Below are 16014 nucleotides of genomic sequence, written 5' to 3'. Positions count from 1 at the left end.
GGATGTGAACAACACAGACAGGGACTCCAAGACACAGCACCAAACTCTCTGCCGCTGTCTACTGTCAAGGCCCAGAGAGCCAGATCCAAGGAAAACAGACGGGGTAGAGGTCAGAGGTAGTACACTTTATTGACCCAGTTCTCCCAAAATCTTAAACCAGGACAAAGCCAGACCCTGGGCATTGCCTCGGTCCCCTCCACCAATCTGAGAATACATCTTACAAACAAGGTTCCTCTGCAGAGTTGCAGGGGTGGACAGGAGGGGAAGGTGCCAGCCAGGGGAAAGGATGAAGGGTTCAAGTGCTGGGTGTGGGGCTGAGGGCACCCCGAGGCCCACCAGGCCTGGCCAGCCCCTCCTCTGCTGAGGTTCTGGTGGTTCACAGTGAGACTGGCTTTGATTGGCAAGGGGTGATAGGCAGTGGGCACCTCCCACTCTCTTGCCCCACCTCTGGCCTGACTCACAGAGCCGGGAGACTGGAAGGATGGAAGGCCAACCCTTGTGTCCCCCTAGGGGACAGGGAAGCTGCTTCTCCCAGAGGCAAAGGGTAGTGCTTAGTTCTCTCCCAGACATCTTCCAGGCAGTTAGAAAGGGTCGTGCACTCCTGGCTCAGAAGTCTTGAAAACATCCTAGTGAGCTTGCTCACTGCCGGTCCCAAAAAGGTGTTTTTGAAATCTAGGAGTTGACTGGAGTGCGTTGAACTGAGCAGTAAAAACCCTGCTAGCTTGGTTTAAAAAGGCTGTTCTACCTTGGCAGGCCTGGAGGAGCCAAGATGGGACACAGTAGAAGGGGGTAAGCCCATGGCAGCTGGTGGGTGCCTGGGGAGCAAGTGGAAGGAGGCAAGATGCAGGAAGCAAGAGTGGGACTCGGCAGGTCGCCTCCAGCGCTTCAGCCCGGGGCCACTGTCAGGCCTTGTGTTCAGTGTTGCTGGGTGGCTCCTTGTGGCCAGCCGTGTAGTCCAAGGGGTGCTCGAGCCCCAGCATCTGACGCTGCACCAGCTTGGCATAGAGGCCGCCCTGTGCCAACAGCTGCTGGTGTGTACCCTGCTGTACCACACGGCCCTTGTCTAGCACCACGATGAGGTGCGCCCGCTCTACAGTACTCAGCCGGTGTGCGATGATCAGCACCGTGTGTCTCTGCAGGTTGCCGTGGATGGCCTGCTGAATCTGTAGGAGGAGGGAACAAAGGTGAGCAGGCTCAGAGGCTGCACTGCACCACCTCCTGCAAATCACCCCACCCAGCACATACACACCTTCACCTACCCCCTGCTGGCTGCTATCTGACATTCCGTTCCTGGGTTGTAAAATGAACACCAAGACAACTCAGTTCCTGGGTTTCTATTCCAGACAGCCCAGGTGCTAACATAGGGGTACCTGAGGAAGGAGATCTCACCCCTTCAGCCCCAGGCCAAGAAAAGCAATCTACTCATTTCCCTTAAAAATGACTTATGCTCACATAAGTGTGTATGTGTGTATATATGCACGCATGGTCTGTGTGCACATGACACTGAGCGTGCCACACATGTGGAGGTCAGAGGACAACCGGTGGGAAGTGGTGGTCTCCTACCACGTGTCAGGTTTCATATTGAGCCTTCACCTGTTGAGCCATGCACTGACCCTCACTGTGTTTCAAGACAGGGTCTTATGTAGCCCAGGCTGGCCTCAAACCTCATGTAGCTGAGAGTGATCTTGCTCCTCCTGCCTCCTGGAGGGCTGGGATGGTGGGTGTGCACTGCCTCTCCGGTCTCCTTAATGTTTCAGTCAGTTCTTGCTGAATACCTGCGTCCACTGGCTTCTCATCCTACTCTGGGATTTGATGCAAACTTGGAGTTTCTCACATAGTGTGGCCAGTGTGTGTGTGTGTGTGTGTGGTGTGCATGTGTGTGCATGCACACGTGCTCATGTCCTTCTCAGAGTCCATAGAATTACACCTGGAGAATGAGGCAGGAGGGACTTTATAGTTAGCAAAGTAAGGACTGTAGCAGACAGCACACAGATACAAAGTGTGAAGGACAGAGGACAGGGCAGGGGTGAAAGGAGAGGTGGGAACTATAAACTTTCTGCTTTGTTTTCTTTAAACTTAAAAAGTCTGGAAAAATAAAACCAAGTGACTTGCTAAAAAAAAGTCCAAATTGCCCATGAGGGCCTGAGGCACCTGCCTCTTCATTGCTTCCTGCCTTCTCTCCACTTCTACTTACATGGACCTTTGGTTTGAACTCTGTCGCCCAGCCCCAGAGCTCCCCACAGCTGGCTCCTTTGCTTAGCTAAGGGGTGACTTAAACCTGGTCTTCACAGTGAGTGCCACAGAGGACCTAGTGACTCCATACAGCCCCAGTGCCACTGTGCTGCAGAGGGACTCCTGGATGCACAGTGATCCTTGGACACCTTCCTGAGAAAGCCCAGTGTGGGTGCATGCGTTTCCGATCTGAGTCAGTGCCTGCCATAGGCCCCGGCCTTCCCTAATGCATTTACTAACAAGGGCTAACAGCGACTTCTGTGCCCTTCTGAGACTCTTGCAATGTATGTATACCTCCTACAACCACGGATGTCTCTCAAGGGCCTGACGGCATTATTCCAGAACATGACCACAGAGAGGGAGTCCTGTCCCCTTTGTTGGAAGACAGCAGTCAGCTTGGGCACGCTGTATGCCCACACCAACACTCTGCCATTCTGCACCAGTTCTGTCCTCTCACCCCGTGCTGTCCCTTTAAATACCTGTTGCCTCTGCACCAGGAAAATGAAGCTCAGCTGTGTCTCCGTTCAAAGCACTCACTGATGCCCAGGTGTGTTTATGGGACAATGGCTGCCCATCCCATTCCCGTATTGAATGATCGTTTTCCCAGTAGCACAGAAACCCCAGGCTGTTTCCTTGTTTGTGACTGTCTGTCCCATGGGAGTGGAAATGCCAGGGGACAGAGGTCTTGTTTGTCTGGTCAGCCTTTCTCTGAACCTGCAGTGTCTAGAGTAGGCCTGGGGCCAGGTCAGGCACCGTGTGTGAAGAGCCGAGTGACCCTTGGAGGGATGTGGCACTAACCCACATCAAGGACATGAGCACTGAGTGAGGATTTCAGGAAAGAGGCTGTGTCTGCAAAAGCTGGTTGACTAAGGGTTCTAACAGATAGCGCTAATAGAACTGCACTCATGTGGAGACACTGCAATGTTGCTGGGCCTATTACAACCTAAACTGGGCTCACTTTAGCCCCGAATAGTTATTCTTTGCCTACCTGTGTCCGATCTAACACCCTGTGACTAACAGAGGCTGAGATTTCCCCTCTTGGCCATAACTTGTCTGTTTCCAATTCATTCTGTTACTGCTGCCATGTTGGAACATGAAATCTGGATATCCTAAATCTCTGTGCCCAGTCCATGGTCACTCATCCTTAGCTCCAGGATAGGCTCTCCCTTGGAGGTGAGAGCCATGTATATTACTAACAGTACCCAGTATGGGCTCCAAGAACCCATCTACTCTCTCAGAGGAGTCACCTAGATGGAAGCAAGGGACAGCCAGAGATCCAATGCGTGTACGCCATTTAGCATACTGTCTCCTCAGATTATTGTGGGGGTCCTTTCTCGGGTACTCTCAGGCCTCCCTCAGTTGGGTCCATGGCCTATTTGTTTAAGCTCCTGTGGTAGAGCCTCTGAGTGGGCTTTGCTTTTAGAGTATTTCATTGTCTGTTGTGTTTGCTACGGAACATTTTGGTCTAGATGTCTGGTTTGGGTTTTGTTTGTACCTAAGGTGTTTGCATACAGCCTGTTTTCAGTTTTCCACTCTTAGGTGTCTGGGGGCACTTGAATATCGTTTTGGCTTGCTTTGCCTTTGGAATACTGCAGTTTGCTGCCATTTGACTTTATCTCCTGACTTTGCTCGAACAATGTGTTCCGTGCTTCTGCTCCTTGCAGCCTTGCTGCCTTTAGCTGACTTTCCTGGATCCTGGTAATAAAGGTAAGAGGCACTTGCTCCCCACCCAGGGGACGGACATACTCCATTTCTAGGTCAGAAGGAACGTGACTTTGCCCAGCTGGGAAGACACATTTGATCACGCAGAGTCTTGATTCTCTGGTATGGACATGTTCACTGCAACTCCAAAGCCAGCGGGAAAGATGGTTTCAGGTGATAGCAGAAGCAGTCTGTCCCCAAGGCAGGACATAAACCCGACCCAACAGGTCAGGAACACACACTCCAATTCCCAGCTAGCATAGAGAGGCGTGTTAATTCTTGTTATTTTGAGACAGGGTTTCTCTATGTAGCCCTGGCTGTCCTAGAACCAGCTCTGTAGACCAGGCTGGCCTTGAACTCGGATCCCTCTGCCGCTGCCTCCTGAGCGCTGGGATGAAAGTGTGCACCACCACCTCCGACTCTTGCAATTTTTCAGAGGAAAGGAAAAATAGGAAAAAGCTTAAAGAAGAGAAAATTGTTTAGGGATAAGCCACGTGTGGGGCCCCAGCAGGGTCTATGTGATATTTACAGACTTCAAACTTGAAAGTATTTGAAAATACGGGAAATCAAACCACGAACACTTGGCTTTATGGTTCCCTCAATGGGGAACGTTTAACATTCCTAAACTGGAACTTTTTTTTCATGCAATAAAATAATCATGAATGGGCAGCCTGCTTAACATAATCACCTAAGAAAGGAAAAGAAACTGGTAACTTACAAAAATTAGTAATACTATATGTGAGTTAAAAGGATATAGACTAAATAAAATGAAAGATTAAAATATATCACATTTTAGGGGGCTGGAGAGATGACTTAGTGGTTAGAGCACTGGCTGCTTCTGCAGAGGAACAGAGTTCGATTCCCAGCACCCACGTGGTGTTTCACACCTTCTGTTACTTCACTTCCGGGGGATCTGATGCCCTCTTCTGATCTCAGCCACCAGGCATGTGCATGGTACACAATCTATACATGAAGCAAAGCTCACACATAAAGATGAAATTAATAAATTAAGAATTTAATATTGAGGTTATAAGGGAGCTAAGGGTGAACCCGAGACCCACCCCCACTCATCTCTGTCTTAGAGCAAAATGCTGTAATCAAAGGGAGATATTATGGGCCCGGATTAAGATCGAAGCTAGAGAGAAACAGGGAGAGAGCGTGTTGTACCACAATTCCCACCTCGAAGACCACTTCCCTTGGGGAAGATACTGGGTGACCTTATAGACTGTCCTGGAGCAGCTTCCTTCTACCTCATGCTTAACCCGAGGTTAAAATCCTTATCATACCAGCCATGCTAAGGCTCCATTCAGAGCAGATCCTGGACTGCGGGAGCTACACAGGGCCTTCCCTGCTGGGAAGTGAGTGTCTGTGGTGCTGCTGTCAGCCCTTCTGAGAGAGGTCCCTTATCTTGGGCTCCTTAGCTGCTTGTTCTGGCCAGAGACCCTCTTAGTATTTAACCCAGCGTGTGTGTGTGTGTGTGTGTGTGTGTGTGTGTGTTCCCGCGTGCGCACGCGCACGCACGCACGCGTGTGCACACCCCTGGGATGGTTCGGGCCTGACTCCAGGGCACTGACTCCAGACTGACATGTGGCCCGTGATGCCTGATCCAACACTAGTTCTTTCCTCTGACTCCTAGATGCGGACATCAGTCTGGTACCTCCTCTCCCTCAGCTGCTTAAGCTCTGACAAAGACAAAGTCCTGCTACTCTTCAGTCTCCATGATCAACTTTGCCCTTTGCTCTTTGTGCCACTAAGGCCTTCTGTTCTCACACCTTTTTTTTTCTTTTTCCTTTTTCCTTTTCTTTTGAGACAGGGTTTCTCTGTGTAGCCCTGGCTGTCCTGGAACCTTCTCTGTAGTCCAGGCTGGCCTTGAACTCAGATCCTCCTGCCTCTGCCTCAGAGTGCTGGAATAAGATGTATGCTACCACAACCCACTTTTAAGCTTTTTGTAAAAAATCATTTTTATTTTCTTATCTATGTGGAGTCCAAAAGAGAGCAACAGATCCCCTGGTGCTGGAGTTGTGGTTCCTGGGAACTGAGTTCCAGTCCACTGTAGGAGTAGCACAGACTCTTAATTGTATGGCTGTGCCATGTGTGTATAGAATTGTTTTCATATGTTGTTTGTGTAAAACAAAATTTAACATTGTATATTTCAGTTAGAATACACATGCAAGTGGTGGTTAAAACTTTAATCCCAGCACTCAGGAGGCAGAGGCAGGCAGACTTCGGAGTTTCAGGCCAGCCAGGGCTACACAGAGAAATCCTGTCTCAAAAAAAACAAAAAACTAATGATGATGATAATAAGAATAATAACCTCCTTTAAGGCTTACAAAGACATCTTGGAGTTTATAGATAGATAATGTGTTATATAATTATTATAATAATATTCTTTTTTTAAAGATTTATTATTTTATGAATGTGAGTATACTGTCTTCAGACACACCAGAAGGTGGCATCAGACCCCATTACAGATGGTTGTGAGCCACCATGTGGTTGCTGGGATTTGAACTCAGGACCTCTGGAAGAGCAGTCACTGCTCTTAACCACTGAGCCATCTCTCCAGCCCCTATAATAATATTTTTAATGCGTTATGCTAATATATTTGGGACAATATTCATGTTTTTATTTTTAAAGGCAAGTGATTTAAAGTACTTAACATAGTTACTTTAAAGGAAAACCAGACTATTAATGTGTTTTACCTGTATTTATAATTGCTAGCCTATTCTTAATCCAAGAACTTTGGGAGCAGGTGGAACTCTGAGTTGAAGGCCAACCTACATGGTGAGAATCTCTGTCCAACAATTTGTTTTGCAGAAATAATAATGGTAAAGTATCAAGTGTTTTTTAAAGTGGTAAAAGTTACAGGCTTTCTGTCAAACAGTATGGAAATGGATAAAAATAATGATTGAAGATTGATATATGCTAATGACTAAAAATTAGATATGGTTATAACTCTTTAATTTTAATGTCAAAATTCAATACCTTGAGACAAATTAATGCTTATTCTGTTTACAATGTTAAGATTTTCTTTTTAAAAAGCATATGATCTGGGTGGGGTAGTACACTTTTAATCCCAGCATTCATAGACAGGAAGATCTCTGAGTTAGAGGCTGGCCTGGTCTATATATAGCAGGCTCCCTGATAGCCAGAGCCACATAGAGATAATCGATCTTAAAAGGAAACAAAGTCTTTTCCTAGGTATAAGTCTGTGTGGCGTGTGTGCAGTGCCCACAGAGAACAGAAGAGAGCACCTGATCTGATTCTCCTGGAACTGGAGTTGCATAGGGTCGTGAGCCACCACGTGGGTGCTGGGAATCAAACCCAAGTCCTCTGGAAGAGCACCAGCCTCGTTTATAACCATCTATAATGAGATCTGGTGCTGTCTTCTGGCCTACAGGCAGTATGCTGTATACATAATAAATAAATCTAAAAAATTGGTTTTAAATTGACAAACTTATTTTAAATCTCCTTTAAAAAAACCCTCCATTCCAAGGATATCGATATTTTAAATCAAGATTCTTACAGTCAACACTTTCTTATTAAGAAAAAAAAAATACATAGGGGTTGGGGATTTAGCTCAGTGGTAGAGCGCTTGCCTAGAAAGCACAAGGCCCTGGGTTTGGTCCTCAGCTCCGAAAAAAAATATATATATAGCTGGGCGTGGTGGTGCACACCTTTTAATCCTGGGGTGAGGGGTGAATCTCTCTGTATTTGAGGTCAGCCAGGGCTACCTGTCTCAGAAACAAAGTCCAGCCAATTAAGTCAATAGAAACAATCTAAACACTGTAAATGGCCCTATCACAAGCTCAGTGTACCTTGAACCTTGAACCCCATTCGCTCCAGCCAGAGATGCCCCAACCCCGGGTTAACTCTTGTTATACAACATTCATGACGTTTATCCCTTACAAGTGCCAGCGTTCCTTGATTAAATCAGTATCTAAACTGTCCCACAGTACCGTGCATCGGGGACTAATCTAAACAAGGAAACGGACAACACTACAGTGAATCCTGTCAGATCCCCACTTCCATTTCTGCCATTGAAGTAAAAGGATCTGTGGGATCTGCAAAGGCTCTACCCGACGCCCTGAGTCCTGACAGGCCTGAGCCTGCTTCCATTGCTGATCTGGAGCCTCAGCTAATTTCTTCTGTGATGTGGTTTTCCCTTTAGGTTTCCACAGTAAACCTGGTGTGATGCTGATAACAATACAGCAGAGCAAGTAGCGACCACAGGCGAGAGCCACAGTGTGATCGATCGCAGAGAGCCTCCTGAGTCCTAGGCAGTTACTTCCTATGATACGAGGCTATAGCTACCCCATCAAGCTGGCTAAAAGAAAAGCTAAGATTACAAAATACCTACATCTGAGAAGGCAGCCCAGAGAGTACCAGTAAGAATAAACAGGGGACGTGGCCAGTCTGGTTCTTTAAACAATAGGTAAACCTTGTTGCTTCAAATGCTTTTTTCTTCATTGTTAACCTCACTCACTGCATTAAACCAATGGCATTCTTGATTTTTTTTTGCCTTAAACTTGGAGATCCCCCTGCCTCTGCCTCCCAAGCGCTGGGTTCAAAGGTGTGCATCACCACTGCCTGCTGTCCTTGCTTATACATCACAGTCCTGCTGCATGCCGTGTAACCGTTACCAGATGGAGAGGGGGCAACACGGAAGTTAGGGGTTCCCTGTGATGAAGGGGTGTCTTCCGTTACAGCCTCACCAGCCATTCCTTTATGGGGGACATTATGAAATCTGATAATGTGTGCTCCCACATGCACAAAATGTCATACTTAGCCCACAAGGAACTGTGGCTGAGAATTTCTGGAAAGCAGTGTGTGTCTCATTAGAGATATGGTAATACCTCAGGAATTTCAACCATCTAGGGTCGTCCTTGCCCACTCTGTGTCAGCCTCAGCAAGCTGTGACTAACAAAGTCCTTTTGGAAAGGGTCGAGTTAGCAGACCAACCCAAAAGCTGAGAGTGTTAACAGACTGCAAATGAAGCCTGTGACAGCTCCCCAGCTCCCCTGTAACCGCCCCGACACCCCATCCATGTATTTGAAGAGGGTCTTAATTCATGACACTATCGTTCTGTTACTAGGAAAACTTCATGACACTGGAGACTGTTTCCAGGTTGATCATGAAATCGAGATGACCCGAGTCTGTTCTGGACACAGTCTCTAATTTGGCTCCAGAATAAACTATTTATCTCCTTGAGGTGAGAGCTGTGTTTTTGCACCAATACGATCCACGTTATCCCTGACAACCAGGCTTAGGGGAAAGAGTGGCTTCGAGCCAGGCTGTAGTTGCAGGGTGGGGCGTGTGTTCAAGGCCTGGGGTTTGAGCTTCGGACTGAAAAACAAGAGCAAAGGAAGGTAGACCGCAGAGGGAGGAGGAGGGAAGAAACTCAGGAGTACACCGCAGGGCGGGGCTCCTCATCAGATCCTCTGGCTGGCCCGGTTTACCCATGTCACTGGGCTGTAGCTCTGCATGGAGCTGGGTATCCGTGCCCAGAACTCCGTTTCCTGCTCATGGCCTGAGAGAACCTGTGGCCACCCTCGGCCTGGCCGCCTGCCATAGCATCTGCTGCCCCCACTTACCAGGTATTCACTCTCTGCGTCCAGGGCACTGGTGGCTTCGTCCAGGATGAGCACAGGAGGGTTCCGCACTAGTGCACGTGCCATGGCCACCCGCTGCTTCTGGCCACCTGACAGCTGGGCTCCCTTTTCCCCGGTCTCTGTGGGGAGGAGACACAGGGTGAGTTATTAGGAGGCCTCTCCATTCACCTGGGCACCAGCTTTGCAGACGCTTCTGAGGGTTCCCAGCTGTGACCACCCACAAAGGGCAGCCCAGCCCTTCATGCAAAGGGATGGCACCCTGCATCATCCCCCGTGTGCGCCAGGAAGATGCCTGAGCACTGTGACAGTGCACTGCAGAGCGCTGCAAGGCAGCTGAGAAGCATCTGCTTTCCTGGACTGGGCCGCTCCACTGTGATGCTCTGCCTTGACACGGAGGGCAATGACAGCGTGTCACCATGCCTGTCAGGGAATAGCCTCCAAGTCAGCTCTCCCATAGAGGACCAGAGGTGGTGGTGGGTGTGATTATAGCAATGTCATTACAAGACAGATATTAATAAGAACAACTCAACTGTCTGCCAATAGGAAACGGAGTCAGCAAATCACTATAAAAGCCTACACACTCATGCGGGTAAAGAGGAGGCAGGGCAGATCCTTGAACCAATATGAAAGGTCACCAAGGTGTGTTAAGGACAAAGGCAAGGCGCAGAATTAAAGAGCCGAGCTTTTTCTATTAAAGGGCAGAATAAAAAGACAGTTATTTTTATGTAACAAAACTCCAATAAAAGACCAGTGCCATGGTGCACGCTTGGAAACAGGGAATGCAGGCTCAAGGCCAGCCTGGGCTACACAGTAAGGCTATGTCTGAAAAAAATCCCAAGAAAGGGCTGGAAGATGTCTTAACTGGGAAAGGCCCGTTCTGCACCAGCTATGGTAAGTTCAATCCTGGCCCTTGGGTAGACTGACTCTTGAAAGCTGTCCTCACACAAAGAAGCCTTTAAGTGGCCCTAGTGACTAATGTTTTACACACATGTAGTATGTTGAGACAGGGTCTCCCCATGAGCCCTTGGCTAGCTTAGAACTTATAGCAATCTCCCTGCACGACCATGTGCAGCTAAACATTGTTTTACAAAATGACTTTACGAGTTGGTGCTTTGCCTGCATGTATGCCTGTGCCCACGTGCCCAGTGCCCCTGGAGGCCAGAAGGCATTGTATTCCCTGGGGCATGAATCACAGACAGTTGTGAGCCACCATGTGGGTGCTTGGATTGAACCCTGGTCCTCTGAAAGAGTAGCAGTGTCTTAGCCATCCAGTCCTTGGTTCGTTTTTGAGACAAGGTCTCACTGTGTAGCCCTGGCTGGCTGGGAACTCGCTCTGTAGACCAGGCTGGCCTTGAACTTGAATATTTATGTACCAATATGCCTGGTGGTGTACATGACCTTTACCAAATGTTCCAGACTGATGGAGGAGGAGGAGGAGGTTGTGCCACACTGTGACCAACCGACGCCCCTGAGGCTAACTCCCAACATGTCACTGTGATGGGGATGTCAAGTTGATAGAAGACAACGGTATGATGGGCTCAGTCAGTCCCTAAGTCGGAGTCACCTCCCGTTACCTGTGCTGTATCCGTCCTGCAGCTCCATGATGAAGCCGTGAGCATTGGCCTTCTGTGCAGCCTCCACCACCATCTCGAAGGGCACGGTAGGCAGGCCGTAGGAGATGTTGTCTGTGATGGAGCGGGCGAACAGCACGGGCTCCTGGCTTACCAGTGAGATCTGTTGGGGAGAACAAGGTGACTCGGAGAGTCTGCCAGTGAGGCCCCCAGCTGTCACTGGAGTCTCCCAAGCCCCGCCTGGCTGACGCCAGGAGTCTCAGGTCTGAAACCTGATCTGCGTGGCTGCTGCACTGGGCTATGCCTCTTCCTTCCTAGGAGGGGCCCGGGTACCCAGACCATCCTAGACCTCAGGCCTCCCAGAATGACATCTGGAGCCAGCAATCTTGTTGCTCTGCTAAGCCAAGATTCCCCTGACCACAGGGCAGGGGTGCACTGTAGCTTTGTGACATTGCCAGGGTGCATGACAGCAGGCCTCCCTGCAGCGGCCCTTATTCTATCTAACCCCCTCCCCCTTTTGGAGACAAGGTCTATTTGCCATCCAAGCTTGCCTAGAACTCAGTATGTAGCTCAGGCTGCCTTGAGACAGCCTGACAACCTCCTGTCTGAGCCTCCACAGCAGACCCACCTCCCCTTCAAAGACAGAGCTGTTCTGTGATTTGGGTTAGGAATCAGATTCACAGGAAGAGCAGTAGGGGCTGACGGGATGGCCCGGTGGGTGGTGGGTGAAGGGCAGCCACTGAGCCTGTCTATCCCCAGGACCCACAGAGAAGAACACCAACTCCACTAGTTGTCCTGATCTCCAATGCATAGCATGGCGATGTGTGCACCCACACAGCACAACCAACAGGAAGCATAATGTAGTGCTAGGGAGTGGGTGAAAACAGCCGTGCTCCCATCCATCCACTGGGCATCTGTAAACTTGGCAACTGACGCAGTACTGCATATGCTTTCATATGCTGTCACCAGCATAAAGACAGAAAATAAGTTGGCAAGAATTCCCTAAGAACCCTGAGAACGACCCGGAAAGGCAAGATGGGGGGGGGGGGGGAACTCTCCTGTCTTCACTATAAAATGCACAAACAGGCTGGGGAGGTGCCTGGCGGTAAAGCACTTGAACAAATACGAGGACCCAAGCTCAGCTCACCAAGCCCACACGGGTACTGGCAGGCATGGAGACCTGCCTCTAACTCCAGAGGACGGGCACGATCCCTAGAGCTGGCCCGTGAGAGGAACAGCAGCTGTGATGGGTTTCACAGAGAATCCTGCCTCAATTTATGAGGTGGGAGTAATCTGGGGTGACTCTAGGCCTCTCTACACGCGCCCTCACACCTGTGCATGCACACCTACAAACATGCATGCCATACATGTGAACACGTACACACACAGAAAATGAAAAAAGTCACTACAATAGGAGAAAAATCTCTAAATCAAGGCTACAGTGTGGCACTTGACTGTTTTGTGCTTGTAATAATTTTAAAAATGTCAAGGAAGACAGTATTCCCCAGAGGAAAGCCGGATGATTAATAAGCAGATAAGCGGGGCCTGATGTCTTTCACCACCAGGAAGTGAGAAAGCCCGCAGGAAGCTGCCTCCTCACGTTGACACTCGGCTGAGCGGAGGACTGATGCCATCTGGGAGTCTGAGCTGCTCATATCTTGCAGCTCTGCCCAGGGTTCTTCCTGCAGCCCAGTGTGTGACAGACCCTTCTCCGCCACCCATCTCTGCTCAGGTACATTCAGTGCAGGGGACTTTCCAGCCTGCGGGTCCTGCCACACCGAGACTAGAGCTGGGTTAGCTCAGAGGTAGATCACTCCTCTGACACGGAAGGCCCTGAGATCCGCTCGGATAATGCTCACGCGCGCATTAGCTTATGTGCGTACAATAGTGCTCTCTCTCGCATGTACGCATGCGCGCACGCACACACACACACACACACACACACACACACACACACACACACACACCTCTGCAGTGACACCTGTACAGGCCCCCCTGCTTGTATGTCAGCACAGGATCAATTTTTTTCTTTCTTTTAAAGAAAAAATTAGATCACCTTTAGAGTGTGAGTGTGTGTGTGTGTGTGCGCGCTTTTAAAAGGACATTTAAGTGCAAGCAGGAGCAAGAGAGGATGAGAAGGGTGAATGCTGCCACAGCATCCCATACACGATCCCTACCAACGAGTTATTGTACAGTCAAAGTCTGCAGATGAAAACATCACACAAGAAGGAAGCCAAGGCCTATGTGTGCCACACACTTCAGTGCCATCTGAGCCTGCATGAACAGGAGGGGCCTTGTGCACTTTCAATCTGCCTGGAGGAAGCTCAGGCTAGAGGGAGCAGAGCCAGGAGGGCTGAGTATGCCCTTGTGGTAAAATTACTGCAAATCAAGGAAATGGTTGTCACACACAAGGGGGTGGGGCTTTACCTCTAGGAGAGGAGAGGGGGTATGGGGTGGCTTGTGGAGTCAGAACAATCTGCATGGGGAGGTCACATCAGTGACAGAACCATCCTTCTTTCTATCTGTGCCATGGCTCACACGACAGGGAGGGGTGGGAGGACCGGCGGGCGGCACTCACCACGCGGTGCAGGTACTTGTGGTCATAGGCGCCGATGGGCTCGCCGTCCAACAACACCCGGCCGCCCTGCAGAGGGTAGAAGTTCTCCAGGATGTTCACACAGGAGCTCTTTCCGCTGCCCGAGGGCCCCACCAGAGCCGTCACCTTGCCTGGGGACAGGCTGAAGGAGACATTCTGTAGGGAGGGACACAAGATGTTTGAGTCTCAGAGGTGGAGGACATCCCCCTGCCTGCCCTGTGTGGTGCTGCTGGCCTCTGAACCGTCTTCCTAAGATACCAGGGCTGGGGCACTGTGGGCATGTGCCTCTTCTGAGGCACTGGGGATTGAACCCAGCACCATGTGTATGCTGGCCAAGAGCTCAACCACTGAGCTACAGCCCCTACACCGGGACCCAGGCCTGTCTAGAACTTACTCTCCAGCCTTTAAGAAGTGACAGTCCTCCTGCTGTAGACTCCCAAAAGGGAGATACAATAGCTCAGCTTTCTTTCCACTGACTGGCCTGGCATTCACTGCTGTGTAGTCCAAGGCAGCAGGGGCGGGGGGCCTTGGACTTGTGGTCTTCCTGCCCTGGCCACATCAGTAGCTGGGATGACAAACCTGAGCTACCAGGACTGGCTTGGTGGATCCTTAATATTCACAGTCTCCTTGATCTGGAGTGTTTTCTGTAGAGAGCCCCATGCTCAGTCCTGCTCCCTGATTAAAGGTCCCCTCTGGGGAGAGGCTCTGCTTGGCTGTTGCTCTCTCTCCCCCAACAGAAGCGGGAGCCACTACTTTGCCAGTGCTTCTGGCCACACAATATGAGGGAAGGATGGTTCTGGCAGGCCTTGAGCTGCTCTTACCTGTAGGACCTGTGTGTGGGGCCGAGTGCGGTAGGTGAAGGTTACATTCTCAAAGTCCACCCTGCCCTCGAGATGGTCAGGGGCCAATCTTCCGTCATGCACCATGGTTGGCTGCCGGTCAATGAACTCGAACACCTTCTCAGCAGCCCCCACTCCCTGCATCAGGCCGCTATAGACGGAGCCCACGGACTGCAGGGAAGACACACAGCCTGGTCCCACTGACAGCCCACTCCTGACACCTACCACCGATGGGGTGTGGGGATGTCATGGGTTGGAGCTGCAGCTTTGAGGAGCTGCAGGGAGCCCCCAGATGCCACCTGCTGGTGCAGCAGACAGTGGCCATCAAGACAACAAAGGTGCTGGGAAGACGTAATGCCACTGTGGCTGGGCGTTAGGAGCCGGGGCTCAGGGTTGGACCATGCAGAGGGGATGTGTGGTAAGCAGGGCAGAGCAGGCCCCCAGTCTTCCCTCTGGCTGCCAAAGCATGTTCTAAGCCCGCCCCCATTTTTTTAAGACAAGGTCTCACAACATAGCCCTGGCTATCCTGGAACTCTCTATGTAAGCAGGCTGGCCTTGAATTCCCAGAGATCTGCCAGCCTCTGCCTCCCGAGAGCTGGGATTAAAGGCGTGTGACAACCTGGCAATTGTTTTTCTGGCCTCAAGAAGCCCTTCCGGACTGTTTCACACCGCTCGGTGTGTAGCTGAAGATGGTCCTGTGAGACGGGGCTTTACCATGTGACCTAAAGCTCAGATTCACCTGTCTCTGCTTCTGGGGCTAAAGGTGCGCCTGATACAGGGACCCAGGCCTGTCTAGAACCAAGTCAGGCGTTGGGAGGGGAAGGAAGTCCATAAAAGGCAATCACGACGTGGTCGGACAGCACAGAGCCTTGGAGACGTCCCAGTTGCAGTGTTGGGGACTCTGTCTTGAGGCCCAAGCTGCCAGCTGTTAGCTCCCTGCTCTGTCTCCACCCAAGGCAAAGGCCCCAGGCCCACCCTCCTGCTTCCACCTCTCAAGTGCTGTGGTGGCCCACAGCGGCCTGCCTCATCGCGCTGGGGATTCACGCATGCTCGGCAAGCACTCTGCAAAGGGAGCCAACCTCAGCCCTAATTTAATCTTTAAAATGGGTCTTAATGGCTACTCTGTATACATTCTCTGTGGCTACAAACGCACCCCATATAAACATGAACCAAAACAGTAGCTGTCCTCAGTGCTTTTAAGCAATGCGGAGGAGGCTTCTCTCAGAAACAAGAGTGCAAATGTTTTGCCCCACCTCACACAGAGGGAAGTGGGGACAGCATACGGGTGGAAGATGCCTTCCTGGCTCCTGTGTGCAGCCCTTGAGGTGCTGTTATAGTTATGTCCGCCTTGGGGACCCGAGTTAACACCACGATAGCACACGGTTGCCGTGAAGCTGGGAGCACACAGCACACACGCAGTGCGCCTGTAGGTGTCCCAACAGCTCCCTGTTTGTCCCAGTTCAGAG

General features: G+C 50.4%; 1 protein-coding gene and 1 long non-coding RNA gene across 7 annotated transcripts in view; one reads left to right on the top strand and one right to left on the bottom strand.

The window, feature by feature from the left end:
- LOC102552690 (uncharacterized) overlaps window positions 1–8458 on the top strand; it is a 36400-nt gene extending 27942 nt beyond the window's left edge. For both annotated transcript variants that reach the window (XR_005491714.2, XR_005491713.2), the window contains one exon: window positions 8102–8458. This is a non-coding gene — a long non-coding RNA (uncharacterized LOC102552690). The remainder of the gene's footprint in view (window positions 1–8101) is intronic.
- The window catches only part of Abcb9 (ATP binding cassette subfamily B member 9), a 46204-nt gene continuing 30294 nt past the window's right edge, over window positions 105–16014 (bottom strand). For 3 of the 5 annotated variants that reach the window (XM_063271610.1, NM_022238.2, XM_039089718.2), the window contains 5 exon segments: window positions 14531–14719; window positions 13692–13865; window positions 11117–11276; window positions 9525–9661; window positions 105–1163 (listed from right to left, as the gene is read on the bottom strand). In XM_063271610.1, the coding sequence (XP_063127680.1) occupies window positions 903–1163; window positions 9525–9661; window positions 11117–11276; window positions 13692–13865; window positions 14531–14719 (921 nt within the window). In that variant the 3' untranslated portion in view covers window positions 105–902. 5 annotated transcript variants of the gene reach the window in all.

The sequence above is a fragment of the Rattus norvegicus genome, chromosome 12, assembly GCF_036323735.1.
Source record: "Rattus norvegicus strain BN/NHsdMcwi chromosome 12, GRCr8, whole genome shotgun sequence".
Classification (NCBI taxonomy): Eukaryota; Metazoa; Chordata; class Mammalia; order Rodentia; family Muridae; genus Rattus; species Rattus norvegicus.
Note: the sequence above shows the minus strand (reverse complement) of the source record. Positions and strands in the feature narration are given on the sequence as shown.